Genomic DNA, 19,826 nt, shown 5'->3' on the forward strand with positions numbered 1-19,826 from the left:
CTTTTGAGGTCTCGTACATGATTGAGCCACAATAATCGACAATGGGTCTCAACGGGGTACCAGGCTTATGTATTTTAGGTGTACAATACATACGAGGCGTGTTTTCCGCAGTAGGATACAATTTCCAGTACTCGCTAACTGTGATCTTTTCTTCCTTTTTCCATTTCTTTAACATACCAAGGAGTTTGTCCTTGTATTTGGATGTTGGGTCAGATTTCAGTTTTGGTACGTTTTTCATCACTCAACATGTTGTTTACTTTGTCTTCATAGGAATATTTGTCTAAAACCACTGTGGATTTGCCTTTGTCTGCTGGTAAAATCATGATTTTATCGTCTTTCTTGAGATCTTGTAAAGCCCGTTTTTCCTCTTTTGACAAGTTGGATTTTGTGTTATTGGACGATTTAATCGCGCCAACCATTTCTGCACGTAACTGGGAAGCATCGCTCACGTTCAAACCTGCGCAGGCTTCCTCAGTGGCAACAATATAATCGTGCAATACTTCGCTGTTGTTTTCCGGCGCGACTGCATAATTCAGCCCTTTTGCGAGCAGAGTGGTTTCAGGGGCGGATAAATCGCGTTTAGAATTATTAATAACCCATTTCTTGAGCTGTGTACCACTGAGATCAATTTCATTACTACTGGTAGTACTCACATGATTACGTGAAAGAGATTTCTTTGCTTGTTTTTGTCCTTTTTCTTGCAACCATTCCAGCTTCCGGGTCTGCCGACATTTTGTTTTTGTGAATTCGCTCTCGCGAGAATTCGCGATATGATCGTCTATTTGGCGTCTCACATTGTCAGGGAAACGGGACTGTATTTCTAGATCAGAATGACTTGATTCTTTCTCTAATGCATCGATCTTATTGCTAATAACCCGAATTCGCTCCCGAACAAGTTCTTTTTGTGCTTTGTTAACAATCTCACGTGCCTTGTTGGTATTTATTGGGCATTTTAAACGAAGACTGGGCGGCGTGATGTCTAAATCGCGGCAACTACTTCCTTCCGCACATCTATGATCAGTTATTGACAGCACCACCTACGTCAGCTACCAACAGGAAGCAGCCGACGTCAAAGGTCAAAGCTGGTCATTCAATTTGAGAAAGTGCTGTGTTACAGCACGAAACGTCATTGAGGTAAATAACATCACCTTTATTTGGATTTGTTTGAGAACATTTTAATAGAATTTTAATGGACAATCCTGATGAATCTATTTGCATGTTTTATGATAAAATAAAAATTACTTTGATAACCCTGTCTTGATTTTTTTTAAATTCCTATCTTTATTTAATTCCTAAGATTGGTAATTTAGTCCATTATTTACCTTTGATGTGTGAAATTTAAATGCAAGAAAAGAAACTAAATATGACGTTCCCTTCTTTTTGTCAGCACCGATCAAGTATTTAATAACCATTAATGGGTCCTAAATAATTTTATATTTTGTTTCCATATATTGTAGGATTTGATAGGCTGGAGAGATACAGCCAGACATATGTTGGTTTACACAAGTGATAGCTCTGTTCACGTTGCAGGCGACGGAAGGGTAATTAATATCAATACGAATATTATGTATATAGAAGAAAAAGACGTAGAAGAAAGACCAGGAGAAGGAAGAAGAAGTGGAGAAAAAGAACAAATAAACGAAAGCGAAGAAGAAAACGAAGAAGAGAAGTAAGATGAGCAGAGATAGAGGAAGGTGTGGAGAAGATTGGCAGAAAATGAAGAAAGAAGAGCAGCATCTGGGCATTGTTACTTTGAAAAATCAATTATAATCAATTGTTTTTTCTCTTCTTATATTTACATGATTTATAGAAATATTTATAATGATATTTACATAATATGTTTCAATGTATGCTTTAGATAGGTGGAATTTCCAGCCCAAACGACGGGATGTGTCATCTGGACCCTATCACTAATGAGTACACAGAAAGCGTTGAACAGGTAAGTCATGAGAGTATCATCAGAGGCATAGCTAACGTGGTTCCGTTTAGGTAGGGTTGGTGCTGGCGATGGACTATTTGACCAGGACTAAAATGATAAACTTCGGTCATCCCTCCGTGTAGGCATAGTTATGTGCGCACAGGCGGATTGCATAATGTCCATAAAATAACATGTCTGCCAGTATGTTATTATTTTATAGATCGCTTCGTGGCATCGATGATTAGTTGTTTGGTTATCAAAGGGAGGGGAAGTGAAATGGGTAGTGGGACATCAGGAAATTTGTAATTTTCCCCCAATGTGGGATTTTTTGTTCTCATTGTGTAGATGATACCTTTTAAATGGAGTTAATAGATTGGGTTTAGTTACCAACATAAACATGAGAAAAATATTTTATCCTATATACAGGATTTTCCCACTATAGGACACCTGAATTCGAAAATCAGCGATAATAATATCTATCCGATATTTGCCATTGCAGCACTTTATCAACAATTTTACGAGGTATGTGTAGTGTTCTTCAGTATGTCAGCCTTGCAGTAAATACAAAAACAGGTCCGTGATTTCTCTCTTGTCCGAAGGGCTGCTAGTCCGAAAACCAAATTAAATTCGCTAATCCGAAGGTTCTCTAGTCCGAATATAGAATAAGGGTTAGGGTTAGGGTTAGCGCTAGCCTCGTTCTATATTCGGACTAGAGAACCTTATTTATAATTCGGACAAAAGTACCCGATATTCGTACTAGCGAGCCTTTTTCAGAAAAGTAGCGAACCTTCGGATTAAGGAGCCTTCGGACTAGGGAACCTTCGGACTATTGTCACCTAACAGGTCATGCTAAATGCTCATGATTTCAACACGAACGAAACAAGCATAATAACTGCGTTGTTGTGTTTTTGTGAAGTCATTTATTGTTACTGATTGGAGATATGTAACATATCTTCTGTAGTGCCAATTCTGCTGTCATTTTGACACATAAGCACGTAGATCTAAAACCATAGTACTGAAAAGTAAGACGTTCAATTGTAATATGATCATTCACATACCTCTTCTTCACGTTTTATTTCTTTCACAGTCGATGGCAAAGCATATCACTGGAGCAGCTGTCGGTACCTTGGCACCAGATTCTAGCAATATCATATCTATCATTAAGGAGCAATACAATGTAAGTTATAACTTGGAAATATCAGACGGAAGGAACACCAATGATATTTGCGATTTTAACGTGAAACGGAACCTTGAACGGTAACGGCATTCATCCGTTCCGACGTCTAATTCACGTTATGATAGTGTATGCATTATTTGTGTGTAACGCATCTTTCACCGAGGTTGTGTAGACGCATTAATGCGCAAGATCTTGTTATAAACTGCTCAAATAAAGAAAGTCCGCAGTCATACAACCCGTCGTACACCAAAACCTGATCTTGTTATTACCATTTGATTGATACGGTCGTATGCAGAATCTTGTTAGCTCCAATTTGATACCCAATTTGCTACCAAACACTCAAAAGTGACAAAGGTTGATACCAGTTTATGGCATTTGGTGCATTTTCGAAAGTTGCAAATCAAAACGAAGCACGCGGTCGAAATGGCTTAGCGTGGCAATATGGTCAAGCTTGCTTGCCCACGATGGGCCCCTGTCGACTACCCCAAGTGCGCGCTTTATTCAATTGTCAATTTAAAACGCATGGATTGCTACAGTGATTTACTGATGAATACTAGGGCACGATGCGATCGATATGACCTAGCGGTTGTTTCGGGCTATGTCATTATGTCAAGGGTCGTGCTCTGCCATTCACCTCTACAGGTTCGCGTGGTCCGTTTTTAATTTGCAACTTTTGAAATACACCAAATTTCATATACTGGTATCAATCTCTGTGAATTTAGAGTTTTCGGTAGCAAATTTGGTATCAAATTGCAGCTAGCAAGATTCTGCACACGACCTTAGCAATCAAATTGTCATAACAAGATTAGGTTTTGGTGTAGGACGGGTTACATGACTGCGGACTTTCTTTATTTGAGGTGTTTAATATATACTGCGCCAAAAAGTTTCCTTGTCGACGCAAACATATTATTTTAATAAATGATTATTAAAACATGCCATGACAGATTTGCCGGCTGCTCATGCGTTCCATACTTACCCGCAAATGAATGATAGGTGTAAGGTATATGTAATATATTGTGTTTTTGTACATTTATTCATATTATTATAATTGTTGACAGGCTATAACCTCCAAAATAGAATTGATAGACTCAGCGCCCGAGGGAATCAACATTGCCTACACAGCCCACTGTGGTGAGGGAGACAATAGACCTGGGGAGAAAGTTTGCACAGGGCTCTCATTGGGTCAGGTGATCAGTTTTGATTTAGATATTACGGCAACCAGTTGCGAAGAGGATGTGAGTCGTGGGTAAGTTTTGTTGTCCGGCATGGACTTTTCTGTGTATATAAACTACATTCGATTCCAGTACTGTGCCTGCATGTTCTAAGTGATCCATCTCTGAACACGCCCTAAACTAGTCTTTTGTTCTTCATAGGTTTTATGTAAAACCATACGGACTGAAAGATGCTCTGGTGATAGCAACTGAAGTTATTTGTTCTTGTGAATGTGAAGAGAAAGGGGTGAGAAACGTTTCTTTTTTTAAATTTCTTCCATGTTATTGATATTTGGGGATTTATGGTTTTTGAAACTACATGACAAAATGACACTGGCCATTTGTATTATCACTCTTCATTTAGGGACGGTTTCAAAACTCAAACGCCGGTTGTCCGCCGGTTACGACCGGGTCTTTCCGATTGGAGATGGTTTGTATTGTTCTAAAACAATGGAACGCCGCCTCTTAAAGACCTATTTGCTTCTTCTTCTTTTTTCTTGAAGTCATCTGTGTTAATTTCTTGATTAGAATATAACTTGTTGATATCATTGCATTATATTTATATAACGACAACCGAAATACGAAGGTTGTTAAAACAAATTGCTATTGTTTAAGATTTACCCTAATGTAGTCTATTTTGATATACAGATCCCAAACAGTGATCTCTGCAGTGATGGCAATGGAACGTTTGCCTGCGGTGTGTGCTACTGTAATCCTAATAGATATGGCAAAGAGTGCGAATGTGATGTAGAGTCGGGAACCGGTGAGGGATATGAAAACTGTCGGGCGTAAGTACTGACTATATAGACGAATCCATTTTCACGCATTCCTACACTTTAATGGCAGCCATTATTGGGTCCACCTAAAATGTGAAATGATGTGGCCTTGGCGGGGATATTAAACTGCATTCCATCACCCGTGTTAGACGTAGACAAAAGAATGATGAAAGTTTACAACACAATACAATTCAACATCGAATTTTAAGCGGATTTAATCCACCCAATTGGGCAGTATCAACACCAGTTTGGTGCAGATTGGATTCGTCTATAGCATGCTTATCAAACTTAACGCTACTAAATATCAATTCTTTCTTTCTTTCTTTCTTTCTTTCTTTCATTATCCTTCTTTATTTGCTTTTGCAGATCTAACGCGACTTTGATTTGCTCTGGTCGTGGTGAGTGTTACTGCGGTGAATGCCAATGCTTCCTGCGTCAGGTACTCGAGTTAACTAAAGTCGTGTTGTCTTATATTATGATACAGATTAAAATACCCTCTAGTACCTTATCTTTTCCTTCAACATAGAGTGGGTCGATCTTTACACTCACATATTGAGACAAATAAAGCTTGCACACAAGAGGAAAGGTTCTGATTGATATATTATGTCCTTAATCCAATAACCGAAAAACCCATGGAGATATAAATGCAATTATTGGCTTTCTTGACGCATCTCTAATAAAATCAATATTAATATATATATATTATGAAGTACACTGTTTTTATTTCAGTTAAATGGCTAGAACTGAAAAAACAGAAGAGATTTTTTCCAATATGTGTGTTAGCTTTAGGCCTTGCGTGGATTACCCGGGGGATTACCCGTGTCATTTATACTCATAGACAATACCCAAAAAAAAACACTGTATTACATTATCTTATTAACCAAATCCGCCATTTTTGCTCATGCCTATTAAGTTCAACTTTAGTAAATATACCGGTTATTTTTCTCTGTTTAGAATCCTAAGGAAGTCATTTCTGGACCCTTTTGTGAGTGTGACAATTTCTCATGTGACAGATATGAAGGCGAAATATGTGGAGGTAAGTGCGAATTAGTTACGTGCAGACATGGTTTCTTTTCATTCCCGATAAGCACACCTTGTAAAACAAATCTCAATTAGTCTTTTCCATGTATGGCGGGCAGTATTGGAAAAATACTATATAATCCTCTTCGTGGAGCGTCACCGCATAGGAGTGTCACGGCCATACTTCTAAAAGGCTAAATGTGGTAGTCGCTTCATTCAATTTTCCCCAATAAGTAAACGCGGGAAATGTATCTGTGATGATGACAATGTCACAAAGGTTATGCAGGGAACGCATGTCAGTATCTAGATATCAATTTTCCCCAATAAGTAAACAAGTTAACCCTAACCCTAATCCATAATAGTATTGGGGAAACTTTAATAAAGCGACTACCACATTAGCCCTTTAGAAGTATGGCCGTGGACACATTGCGGTGACGCTCCACTGAGAGAGTTGCACAGTCTTTTGCCAAGCGTTCGACAAGGGCGCGCACAGGTTTTCCCATTTTTCCCGGAAGGTAAACAGATTGTTGGTGTGCACTCACATTAAAAGAGATTCGTACAAGCGTAGTAACAAAAGCCTCGAAATTGCTGCACATAGAATTTTAGTTATGATAAAACTTGTGCAGAGTGTCAGGCAGTTTGCTTGCCGTAACTTAAGGCAGTTAATTTGTTTTAACCCTAGAATAAAAAATATTTTTTTGAATTTCGTATAGGCCCAAAACGCGGGAAATGTATCTGTGATGAAAACACGTGGACGAGTAAATGTCAATGTCACAAAGGCTATGCAGGGAACGCATGTCAATGTCCAGATACTAATGACGCATGTATGGCTACGACCGGGGTGAGATTTTATGCTTATTTCAATTATTGTTAATTGTTCCGCAGAAGGAGCCATAAATACACACTATTTGTTACCTCTATTGTTTTTATATTGGAAGATAAAGACAAACAAAGAACACAAAGAACATTTGTTCATTTGCTTTTATTCGTCATCAGTCATCCTAGACTATTTAATATAAGGCACTTTTCAATTAAACTATGAACTATGACTTACATTAATGACCCATGGGTGCCGCCATAACAAGATGTGTACAATGCTAACCATTGCAGATGGGAATTTTTTAGACAAAAATCATCGCAATTATTAAAAATTTAATAGGCTAATTTATCCACCCCCTTTTCATCCTTTTACAGTTTCTCCTAGTTCTGCTATTTTTATTATTTTTTTCATTATGTGTGTGTGGTATATTATATCTTATTTTCTTTCATAGCTGCTGTGTAATGGATTTGGTGAATGTGATTGTGGAAAATGTGTATGTGATGAAAATTCGTCATTCCGAGGCCCAACCTGTGAAGATTGCGGGGTACGTACACTTATGGTTGCAAAAAATCCCCTTATCAGTGGCGTAGATTTCTTTTTGACTTTGGGGGATGGGTTGAAAGATGTCTTTAAATACAGTGCATCCAGCCCCTTTTGGCGACAGAAAAATGTTATGGTACAAATGCGTGCGAAGCGCACTGAAATGTGTGCAATATTGACTGATGCAATATGGTGCAAAAGTGGAATAAATTCTCGCGAAGCGCCAAAAATGTGCTTATTGGGGGCTAAGATGGCCAAATATGATGTTAATTTGGTCAGAAACCCACATACAGGCGTCAACATTGGGGATGATTGTATGGACATCCCCCAGGCAAAATATTGGGGAGGGGATCTACGCCTGTGCCCCTTATTATACTATATATCGTGTATCATGGATTTATCGTACTGTTGGGTGTGAACAGATAATGCCCGATACCGCGATGTTGATGCGTCCCCGACGTGGGGAGTGCATTAAACGTATGAACATCGTGCACCTTTTTGTACAATTATTTCACTCTCAAAGTAACTTCAGAGGGTGACGTTATCGACTTTAATGTTGCCAAGGTTGCAACCCGCAAATTAAATATTACAAACAGTTTATTGAGACGTTTATATTATTGTCTCCATATCAACCAATAAGACCAAAGAACGTGCCTTCAACCAGGCGTATTTGTTCCCCTCCCCCTTAATTAGCCACAAAAGACAACTCAGGTACCTGGTTTTTAAGAGAACGGGTCATAATTGGAATAATACAAAAGCTAAAAGCAGTGTTATTCAATTCGAATAAAATTTGGCACGATCAATTTGCTGGGTGAGGTGGTGTTACAATATCCATGTATAATTTGTTTGATTTGATTTATATGTAATTTCAACACAGGATATCCATATCATCTAATCTTTATACATAGTCAGCTAACTTAAATAAAGTAATCCAATAGTTCAATATAATAGTATAAAAATTAGACGCTATGAATAACCGAAAACAGCTTTTCACTTACTTATCTTACTCCTCACTCCTATTTAACTCTTTCTTCAAACAGATTTGTATTGGTGACTGTGGAGTGTTTCGAGAGTGTGTTATGTGTACGGTGTTTGAGGAAGGGCGTCTTTCCCCTGAGGAGTGTGCACAATGTTCTATGTTAATTGTAGTCGAAAAGAAACTTCAAATTCGTGAGTTGAGGTCCATTTTGCAAACGTCTTTACATGTTCGCTAGTAACACTTAAAGCAATAGTGTTTCAATAAAAAATGGACGTTTTTTCCAAAAAAAATGTTAGTTTTTACTGAACCGAAACAATGGGGAGAAAATTTATTAAAGCCTTACAGGTATGTTGGTTCATTAAAATTCATTACAATCGCGCAGAAATCAGATTTTTCGAAGCAAATAAATGAGGACGTCCTCAACAAATGCTACAACGTTGATTTAAGCAATATACATATAGAATGTGGAAGTTATTTTATACTTGAGATTATTTTCCTATTAAGGCCTATTTAGTTATATTTGTTTGCCTTTTACACCATCAGCTGAAGGTAGCTTGCAGTGCGAGACCCTCAACGAAGCAAACTGTACCGTGATCTATTACTACGAAACACTACAAAATGGAACAGTTTTGGTTCATGTACAAAAACATCCAGGTAGGTTATAAAAATCGTACACACCTACATACATTATAAGCTCACCCACTCAATCTCTTAATGATAAAATTGAATTTTCAACCTTAGTCTGTGGTGTGTCCGCAATATAAGAAACCAACAGATTGAATAATCAAACCCAATCGACTGTGCACTCGCCACTTATAAGAGAGCATACCCATACGCGCTCAACATCCATACACACCCCAGCTCACACCCCTATATACACACCCCAGCCCACACCCATTGCAACAGCGATAAGAATACATTATGTATTATGCTTGTGTGGAAAAAATTCCAATTCCATTAACCCTATGAAATACAGGGTGTCCCTCCCAAAAAAGAGAAACCTGGTTGCGCCCTCTTTTTCCCCTATTTCGGAAAAGTTGATCAAATATATTTTGATTGGTAAAGAAGTTTTTAATCGTTAGCTTTAATAAACTGAAAAAAAAAATTTCAATCGGCTCACAACTTTTGACGAAAATTCTCTTTAAGAAATTAATCCGTTTTTTCACTCTGTCCACGGAGGAGGTTTGGTACTTCAAGATTACACGTACCATGAATGGATATCAAACATTCCTCAACGATAACTTTAAAAAATAACATTATTTAGGGAATGGGCTTTACTTGTGGGTTTCGGATTGTGTTAAGTGTCATTAATTTGTGCGTAAAATGGACGTGGGATGTAACTTCTTTTGGTATACTTGCAATTTTTTTTTTTTTTTTTTTTTTGGTTATATGCTTTTTTGTTTTATCATGTTTCTTACTTTCTTACGTTGTTGTTTCTTGCTTTACTGTGCAGCTCTGCCCTCTACCTGGTTGCCTCCTTGGCGAATACAGGTTTCAGCCCTGGTCCTCATTGCATCAATTGCGTTGCGTACCATCCTCGTGCGCCCACGGTTGTTTGATTGGATCATTTATTAGTTTTTTAAATAAAACATCATGGGCGTAATAATAGGAGATGAAATCTGCTGCGTTTATGATGAATTTTAGGCTTTATTCTTCTTTGAAAAGCGTTTCCCATAACTATGCACACTCAACCCTCGATAACCCGAGTATACATCAAAATTATGCAATGATAGAGTACAAGAGTGTCTTAAACAGTCTGATGTTTTTCTTCCAGACCGAGCAAGTCTGTGTTCTGTTCCTGGCAACATTCTGACGGAGCATATCATTATACATGTATAGGCTATTCCCAGAACAGTCTGTTATGTTGTGCCCTGTATTTTGTTATCAATTACCAGTTAGCGTGAAGTCAACTGACCTATTAATTAACCCTAACGCCCGAAGCTCTTTCTGGCGTTCTGGCGACTACGAGGGAGTGCGACTGAAACAAACACAGAAGTTGTTTGCTCTGGGCATTGAGTCACGGGTCTTTCGCTGGCCGGACCAACGAAAGCGTGCCTATCACGTGAGATATACGCAGACCCAGTGATATATCATGTACTATTTTGTAGTACTCGGGCGTATTATGGTTAATTTAGTTATAAGAAAGCCCTTAAAATAACTTATTGACCAAGTATAATCAAACCCCATTTTGATTCTTTTTAGTGTGTCCACAAGCAACAGTAGTTAAGGTAGAGCCGTGGATCATAGTTGTCGCTATTATATGTGCCATATTGTTTATCGGGTTACTTCTTATCCTACTGCTGAGATTGTATATATACTACCTTGACAAAAAGGAATTTGCGGAGTTTGAAAAGGATAGAAAACAAGCCAATTGGGATACGGTAAGGAAGCCTACCATACCAGAATACGATTATTTTATATACTATCGGGATTTCCACATACGGACGAACAACTATTTAATATAAACCGTACCTGTAGAACCCATGAACATGGTTTAATCTAATACAGGATTACGAAGACTAATTTGTGTCTGATGTAAATGTCAATAAAACTCCCCGGGACCCTTAATTGGTTAGTAGTGCGTAAAAGCCAGTGGTTTTTTTAACCTTTAAAAAAAAATAATCTTTTCTAGGCATTGTTGACATGGTGCCTTCAGGAAAGAAAGTTTCCTATATGTGCAAAAAAAAAAAAAAAAAAAAGATGTTTTCAATTTTTTCAGATTAGGGTAATTTTAGCCTCCACTGATAAAAAAAAACCCGACCGAACGACCCTACCTGAAAGGTCCGTACGCAAGTAGGACATGCGTATCGTTTGAGATGGTTTGTATATTTGAAGGTGCAAAAGAAACGCAATCACCAGGACAATTCGTAAACAAATCGCTTCTTAGTTTGAGTGACAGATGACGTCAGACTCAAATTAGACTTTTTGATTATGTCTCAGATTATTAGTGATTTACAGTCACAAAACAGCTTTGCCTTAATAACGACACTCTCTAAAGTCAGTATAATACAAAGGAACTGTTTATAATTAACCGAGGCTCGTCTGTATGAGAAAACAAACTCTATTGATTATAATTAAAATTTGGATAGATCTCAAGACCACTAAAAACAGTAAAATTAAAGTTCATTGTTTTTCTTTTGTCAAGAGACACTCTTTTTCATTTTAAATTATGAGAGATGTTTATTGCACGATAGTTAATAAACGGCGAATAAGACTCTGAAAACGTTATTTCCATTTCACCTCTTTAAATGCTGCCCATACGTGGCAAAACTTATGTTTTGACGGTTGCATTTAGTCACATCTCCAGTATAATACAAAACAAACGTTAATATAAACATTTTTTTTTTGCCTGAAGACGAAATAATCAAATCATTTGACCTTCTTAGATAATCCCTGTAAGGGTATGTGGATAGATCTGAGATGTCATTTGACGTCACGATGATGTGCATATCATTTAGCGAAAACCATTACTGCGCATTTCAAAGCCGAGAGAAGTGCGTAGTAACGATGTGCGCATCGGCGTGACGACATAACAAGTCTACCCGCAAAGGATTATGTGAGTAACAGAAGAGGTCAAGAGTCCTGTAGCAAGTTAAAGCCATATTATATTACATTTCTGTCAAATAGATTAGTATTTATTTTCCATAAAATGTTAGCTTTTACTGTCAGATATGTCCCCTTTTAATTTTGAGCCGAACAAGTGAGGTAAAGCATAGAAAATTGGAATTAACTAGCGCCCATGCATGTTACTCCCGCGGTTGTAATACGGTACGATCCTCGGGGTGTGTGTGTATGTGTATCACACACGCCGTGTACGTACTGTGCATACGCGTTCGACTAATATTTCCATCGTAATAATAAAGCGAGGGTTCCATCGTTTTATTCAAAATCTCGGATTTTGACAAAACTACAGCACCTAAAGTCTTGATTTTTGCAGAGTATCTTTATTGGCTAGCACATTACAATCCTGTAAAACCAGAAAAAAATGTCTAACCAAATGATGCAAAATCAACAAAGACTAATCACGCTGTCAAAATAAATTATACTTCTTAAATTTGGGAAGTGTAATGTATGGAGATGGCTTTGTTGGATGTGCATCGCAAACGGACGTGACTTTACACAGGCGGGCGCGTCTTTTGCAGTCGTGTCTTAATTCATAGGCCTATATGTTTAAGATTGTGTCTTCAGCCAAGACACACTGCCGTTTAGACTATGCCATAGTCGATTTTTGATAAATAAAAATACGTTATTAATCATGATGAACGCATTCAGTTGAACTCGAATTTATACTGATATTTATTACATCAAAATACTAGTATAAAATGGTTATGAAAAAGTTTATATAATTATATTTGTGACAGTAAAAGTAAAGTATACGTAAACTTATATTATTGAATGCAACATATCATAATGGCATAACTGTAATGACACTCCAATACTGAACAATTCTAATTTTAGAATCTGCCAGTTTATTACGATTTAAAATCGACTATGGACTTTCACTTTTAAGCAGAACTTTACCCCGGGACTCACACACTGTCAATCATACTTGTTTATCAATAAAATCTAACCACAAGACTAAGCATGGTGGTACAATACGCGCTAGATGCATACGTTCATCCACCAGCACAAAAGCGCCGCATTCCCTAGATAGTTGTGTACCATGTATAGTACCAGTACGCGTCGGGAGGATTTAAACAATAACGAGATCTGGGCGACCAATCACAAGCCAGATTCATTTTTAAAGATGCATTACATCATCACCAATTTTAGTTAGGCCAGAAATGGGCCTAACTCTCAAGTCAAAGTCCGTAGTCCACTTGGGAAGCTAACATACAGAGGGAGTACGGTGACTGAAAAGATGATCAGTTGCGAAAATCTATCAATTGTGCACAAATTATTTAAATCGGAGTTTTAAGCTTAAATGCAATATCCAAAGTATGCACATTCATGACAATGGGCAAGTGGACTACGGAGTAGTCTAACTGCCGTTAAGGCAATCTTTGCAGTGTAATATTTCTTATTACTTTTTAATGTTCCTTTTTGCAGTCAACAAATCCTATCTACAAACCTTCAACAACGAAACACGCAAACCCCATGTATGGAAAAGCTGTACAGATGGAATATCAAGACGATCCAAGACCAAAAACCGAGTTATAACCATTGATAACCAGTGTTAATGGAACCAGAGGCAAAATAATTACTGACAAACCAGGATTAGAGCAGGCCAATGATCAAGGACATCGTTTAATTCAAGATATGAGTTATTTAGTACGGATGTTTAAGTAGGATTATTTCTACCACAGACAGAACTACCAAAACCGTACATATCATTCGCAGTCATCTTCTACGTATTATTATAATTATTTCTGAAGTAATCATGACTATATTGCGAGATTCTTATTTCAATCCCGGTCGGTTCAGTCTTCACTGAAAATGTGTACGCATGATGGTTCCAATTAGGGGTACTTTTCAAGAAATGTCCGCGGAATTTTTGAGGACAAAATTGTTCGCGATTGTCCAAATTAGGGGTGTTTTGGAGCAAAATTGTCCTTGAAATGAAAAATAGGGTGTATTTCTAGGACTTGCGTCCACGTTTTACCACTACAGTTTTCGTTATTGTCCTCATTTCCCCGTGAAATAGGGGGGGGGGGGAATTCAAAAGCATCCTTGAAATGGTCAAAATAGGGGTATTTATTTTGGAAAAATGTCCTTGATTCCTCGCGATAAGGGGGTGAAATGAAAATGCGTCCTCAAAATGATAAAAATAGGGGAGGTATTTGGGGGCAAACTTTCCTTGATTTCATGCAAAATAGGGGGTAAAATTGCTGCAAATGTCCTCGATTCCCCGTGAAATAGGGTGTCATTTTCAAATCCTGGAACGGTCATACGTCCTACCTTTAAATACAAACTGAACCCACCGGGATATCAATACGAATGAATTTTTTTTAACGTATATAAAGAACTACATACACAGAGTTATCATGGTTATATGAGACATAGAGATCTTACACCACTGATACTGGCTCCATAGAGTTATTGTATAAAGTGCATCTTCGTATGAAACGAGGTTTTTCTTATCCGACATTTCTGCCGCTTGCCGCAACGTATCAGCCAAATGAACCAATAAGAAGCCTTGATTGTGCCCTTTTGTCTGCAATGCGCTTGCGTATGATAAAGGCTTTGGAACTGTTTTTCATTATTACTATTTCTTTGCAAAAAAAATTTTGCAAACATTTTTTAGGCCTTATTGGCGACAGTGTAGTGTTGAAATTAGCCCTTCCCAATCTCATGACCGCGAAAAAAGTGAATTTATGTGGGAATTTGTCACTTACTTTCCGATAGAAAAGAAAAGAAAAGTGATTATTAAAAGTAATGAAAATACTCATCTGTTTTGTACTTCTACCAAAATTCATACCAATTTCTATTTTGTATTTCATTTTTGGAGGGGGTGGGGTTTTGCCGAATTGAAACACATTTGGATTTTCTTTATTTTAATTTTTTTTTTTTTTTGCGCTGTGCGATCTACGCTTACACATGCACCACAAAAAATAAATAAACTGATCGTAGAAAAGACTTCGGTTCTAATATTTGATATAGTGCAATAATTACATCTAGAACGGGGTGCTTTGCAATGATTAAAGAACGGTAATCTTGCACAAAATAAAATCAATAAAATCAAAACTTGTTTCTCTGACTTGTACATATACAATCAAACACCGTGCCCTCCCTTAACTGTAATCAGAGGACGTAGTACAACATAAAAACACATTCATTAAGGTGGCTGTGTACTCTCAGACATGCATGTAGTAAAAGTGCCATACCTTTGTAATTATTCACGCAAGACGTATAAAAGTATGAATTTTTTAACGGCAAGACATCAAGAAATGGTTTGAAGAAATATCATAACCAAAAAACACCTTTTCCAAATTTTTTTTTTTTTTTTCTTAATCTTGAGGCTCCATTCCAAAAATCGGGTTTTTTGTTTTTTGGGCTTTTTTTTGATATTGGCATAATTTTTTAAGATATTTACCATATAAGGCATACATTTCACAAACAAATCGGAAATAGACCAAAATACAACAAAATGAGAAAATGGTATCTTAAGTCGATCTTGCTTTTTACGATGAGCATAATTGCGTACCTATAGATGCTGTATTTATTGTACCTAAATCGTCATTTTCCTGAGAAAATGAACATTGAAGTAATGGCCGCTGAAGTGTAAAGTGGTCACATTTTGCACTTTCATCGAAGCTCACAGGAGAATGCGGCAGTTCTCGTTTTTCTACCTCACATTACGTGAACATCGGGTAAATTCACACCCCCTTGACAAGTTAGAGCCCACATTTTATGAGCTAAAACGGAGCCATTTGACCACTTGAAATTAGGAAGCGTCACGCATACAGATACGCGTCGCCTATGCGTAGCGTTATATGTGCGTTAACAAATTGCGCGACTACGCAGCGCGATGCATTGTTGCGCGCGCTGGTACAACACATATTTTCCCTCTTTTGAAATTGCGAACAAGAGTGAAATGGTGAAATAAAATATAGCAGTTGGAGTTTACAAATCTGGATTTTCTTCCGTTGTATTGATAAAAAACATAACAAAGTACAAAAGCTCAATTTCGCGAAAGAAACAACGTCTAGAGTACACAGCCACCTTAATATGTCAACAACCCGGATCGGATCGGAGCAGATCGGATAGATGAAGTTCTAACACTGTAGTTCATTCTTCCCTTTATTTATTCTATACAATTTAAATTGACATCCATTATGTCCTTTCATCCCTGGTGGAGATAATAGGTATCGTTGAAAATGGCGCCAACTAGGGTGTTGCAGATTTGCGTGTGAGGATCCCAAAAAAATGTTGGTTCCATCTTGTACTATTACACGGTGTCATCGCCCCGATATCTTCATGGCAGAAATCGCCATGGTAGGTTGAGTCCACAGCCACGCATGGCCATTTTGTTCCGACCTTTGAGCCTCATAATGAGCCGTGGGACATCCGACTAAGGCTACTGACAATATCCTGGTTAATGACCTTTCTGTGTGTGAGTGAGCATGTATACGCCATGATGCGGTCAATGGTCATCTGCTTTTAGACTGCCTCACGGGAATGAGTGCAGCTAGCCTACGCTGCGCTATAGTTCGGCACATATAAAATCAGAATATTTTTGTCAGTTTTTGACTTCAAGACGCACGCTTCTTTCTCAAAACGCTAGCTAACGACTATCATATCCGTTGAACACATATATTCAAGTGCAAGGAACAAAATCTGGCTTCTTTAGACTAAATTAATTACGGGAGATATTCTTCATTTTCTACCCCGGTATCCAAAGATTTATCGTCTGAATATCAAATCATGAATAGCACATTCATGGGTATCGATTCCGGGTATTGTAGTGTCTCTGCTGTATAATGTAATTATTAACCAGGCGATGTCGGTGTGTATTAGGGACGTCTTCTCTGTTCCATTGGCGTACAAGCTTCTTCGATAGACAACAGGATATTCCCTTTAAATGTAGCTGTATTTACATTATATATTTTAACAATAATATCTCATTCTGAACTGTTGTTCCATTCAGCATTGGACGAATACAATTCATAATAATTGATAAAGTAGTATGGTTATCAGTATTCCAAGTAAATACATGTGCCTAATTGGAATTGGAATCCCGGTTACCTCAACCTTATTCGCATAAAAAGTACACTTTAAACAAAAGCAACATCTAAAAGACACTAAACCTAAAATAGCAAATGCAGAAATGAAGTAGTCAATAGATTTTGTTATGTGTATCTTGACTTTATTTTCCCAACTTAACAGTTTGAAAGAAAATTAGAGCATTTCACAAGTAACAGCATTTACATAGACTTTTCTCTCGAAACACGCAAATGGTGAATACGGCTAGTAAGTGTGTGTTGATCTGTCACGTTGTAACAGCCCCTTACCATAATCGATAGGAGTCGCCTGAAGAAGATAATATCCTAAATTTGTCACTTTTGAAAAGCTCTCTTTTTCCATTCAAATTGACATGACTTGGGAAATAAAGACGCTTCGTGTAGAACAAAATTATCCATCTATTGATTACTCTACATCGTAATTTAGTTTTTAGTGTCTTTAAGGCGTGGGGTATGGGCGAACTTGAATCAAGTACAGGTATCTGGAGAGGAGAAGCAACGAGTTACCCCAAAGCACAGCGCCAGGTAGTTAGATACGGCACGATTTAGGGTGTAAAAAATCGGATCTTTTTTTTTCTACAGCCTCACATTTCTATAGAACTAAAAAGAATGTTGCCTCACAAAACAATCAATAAAAAAGCAGAAAATATATCAAATACATCAATGTAATTATGCGGCATTGGAAATGGTTGCGATATTGTAACCAGTATTATAAATCATAACAAAGACTGGAGGGAAATATAGTCCAGTTTCGATAAGCAAAAAGGTTTTAACGCCCAACCTAAATACATAGACCACTCACAAAAAACTAAAGATATCCACTCACAAAATATTAGAAAACATAACAAATAGTGGTTTTTTACTCTTTCCTAAAAATAAGTGATCGCCTCACAAAACAATATAAAGCAAAAGAAATCAATCACAAATAATACAAAACATAATATAGTGGGGTTTTTTATCTCTCTTGCAAATGATCGCCTCACAAAACAATATAAAACAAAAGAAATCCAATCACAAAATATGACAAAACATAACATAGTGGATTTTTTATCTCTCTTGCAAATTATCGCATCACAAAACAATAAAAACAAAAGAAATCCAATCACAAAATAATACAAAACATAACTTAGTGGTTTTTTATCTCTCCTGCAAATGACTGCCTCACAAAACAATATAAAACAAAAGAAATCCAATCACAAAATAATACAAAACATAGCATAGCGGTTTTTTTTATCTCTCCTGCAAATGATCGCATCACAAAACAATATAAAACACAAGAAATCCAATCACAAAATAATAAAATACATAACATAGTGTGTGTTTTTTATCTCTCCTGCTAATGATCGGATTTCTTTTCTTTTATATTGTTTTGTGAGGCGATCATTTGCATGAGAGATAAAAAACCCACTATGTTATGTTATGTTATGTTTTATTTTGTAATAAAAAAATACATAAAACATAACATAGATCTCTCATACAAATGATCGCATCACAAAACAATATAAAACAAGTGACGACATTGTGTTATGTAATTTGTGGAAGAAGAAGCATTTTTAGTGAAAATCACATTTGGGCCATAATGACCTTTGGATGACCTTTGACCCCGAGTTGGTCATGTAACATTTGTGCCCCCACCCAATGGTCCTTGTGACCAAATATGGTCACATTGGCTCAAAGCATATGGCTACGATGGCTCGTTAAAAGTTTGACAGAAGAAAGAAAGAAAGAAAGAAAGAAAGAAAGAAAGAAAGAAAGAAAGAAAGAAAGAAAGAAAGAAAGAAAGAAAGAAAGAAGTAAGAACTAGTGGCAAATGTGGTCATAGACCACAAACCTAGCTGGGGCGTGTTTGTGTTGTGGAGGTATCTGACCCCTGCAAAATATTCCAAAAATGTTCCCCTGGTCATGAGGTCTGTTGTCACCAAGTTTGAGTCCCGTACTCCTAATAAAGATGTCAAGAAAATGCAATTTTAATATTTGACCCCAGATTACCTTTGACATGACCCCCGCAAAGTGTTCCAAAATGTTCTCCTGATCATTAAGTTTGTTGTCACTAAGTTTGTTGTCACTAAGTTTGAGCCCCGTACCCCTTACAGATATCCAGGAAATGCATTTGACCTCTGCATGACCTTTGCCCTGACCCTGTAAAATGTTCCCCTGATCATGATATTTGTTGTCATTGATTTTGAGCCACATACCCCTTACAGATATCCAGAAAATGAAAGTTTAAGATTTGACCCCAGATTACCTTTGACCTGACCCCCACAAAGTGTTCCAAAATGATCTCCTGATCATTAAGTTTGTTGTCACTAAGTTTGAGTTCCGTACCCCTTACAGATATCCAGGAAATGCATTTCTAAAATTTGACCTCTGCATGACCTTTCACCTGACCCATGCAAAATATTCCCCTGGTCATGAGATTTGTTGTCACCGAGTTTGAGTCCCATACCCCTTACAGATGGCCAGAAAATGCAATTGTAAATATTACCCCTTTAATGACCTTTGACCCCAATTCTGTATACAAGTTATAGGCACTGGGTAAAGCCGATGCATATGCGCAAGTGACGTCGTTGTGCTATGTAATTTGTGGTAGAAGAAGCATTTTGAAGGTATTTGGTTACATACCAGAAATGCCCCCTTAATGACCTTTGATCCCAATTCTGTTTACACCCTATGGGTACTGGGTATAGCCGATGCTTATGTGCAA

General features: G+C 37.4%; 1 protein-coding gene across 1 annotated transcript in view; it reads left to right on the forward strand.

The window, feature by feature from the left end:
- LOC140162786 (integrin beta-1-B-like) overlaps positions 1-13,844 on the forward strand; it is a 32,228-nt gene extending 18,384 nt beyond the window's left edge. The window contains exons 9-23 of the mRNA XM_072186085.1: positions 1,458-1,541; positions 1,859-1,939; positions 2,345-2,440; positions 3,006-3,095; positions 4,154-4,341; positions 4,469-4,553; positions 4,955-5,094; positions 5,449-5,521; positions 6,037-6,118; positions 6,816-6,943; positions 7,374-7,466; positions 8,503-8,632; positions 8,985-9,095; positions 10,644-10,822; positions 13,491-13,844. Of these exons, the coding sequence (XP_072042186.1) occupies positions 1,458-1,541; positions 1,859-1,939; positions 2,345-2,440; positions 3,006-3,095; positions 4,154-4,341; positions 4,469-4,553; positions 4,955-5,094; positions 5,449-5,521; positions 6,037-6,118; positions 6,816-6,943; positions 7,374-7,466; positions 8,503-8,632; positions 8,985-9,095; positions 10,644-10,822; positions 13,491-13,601 (1,671 nt within the window). The 3' untranslated portion in view covers positions 13,602-13,844. The remainder of the gene's footprint in view (positions 1-1,457; positions 1,542-1,858; positions 1,940-2,344; positions 2,441-3,005; positions 3,096-4,153; positions 4,342-4,468; positions 4,554-4,954; positions 5,095-5,448; positions 5,522-6,036; positions 6,119-6,815; positions 6,944-7,373; positions 7,467-8,502; positions 8,633-8,984; positions 9,096-10,643; positions 10,823-13,490) is intronic.
- Positions 13,845-19,826: the final 5,982 nt, after the last annotated feature.

The sequence above is a fragment of the Amphiura filiformis genome, chromosome 10 (assembly GCF_039555335.1).
Source record: "Amphiura filiformis chromosome 10, Afil_fr2py, whole genome shotgun sequence".
In the NCBI taxonomy this organism is placed as follows: Eukaryota; Metazoa; Echinodermata; class Ophiuroidea; order Amphilepidida; family Amphiuridae; genus Amphiura; species Amphiura filiformis.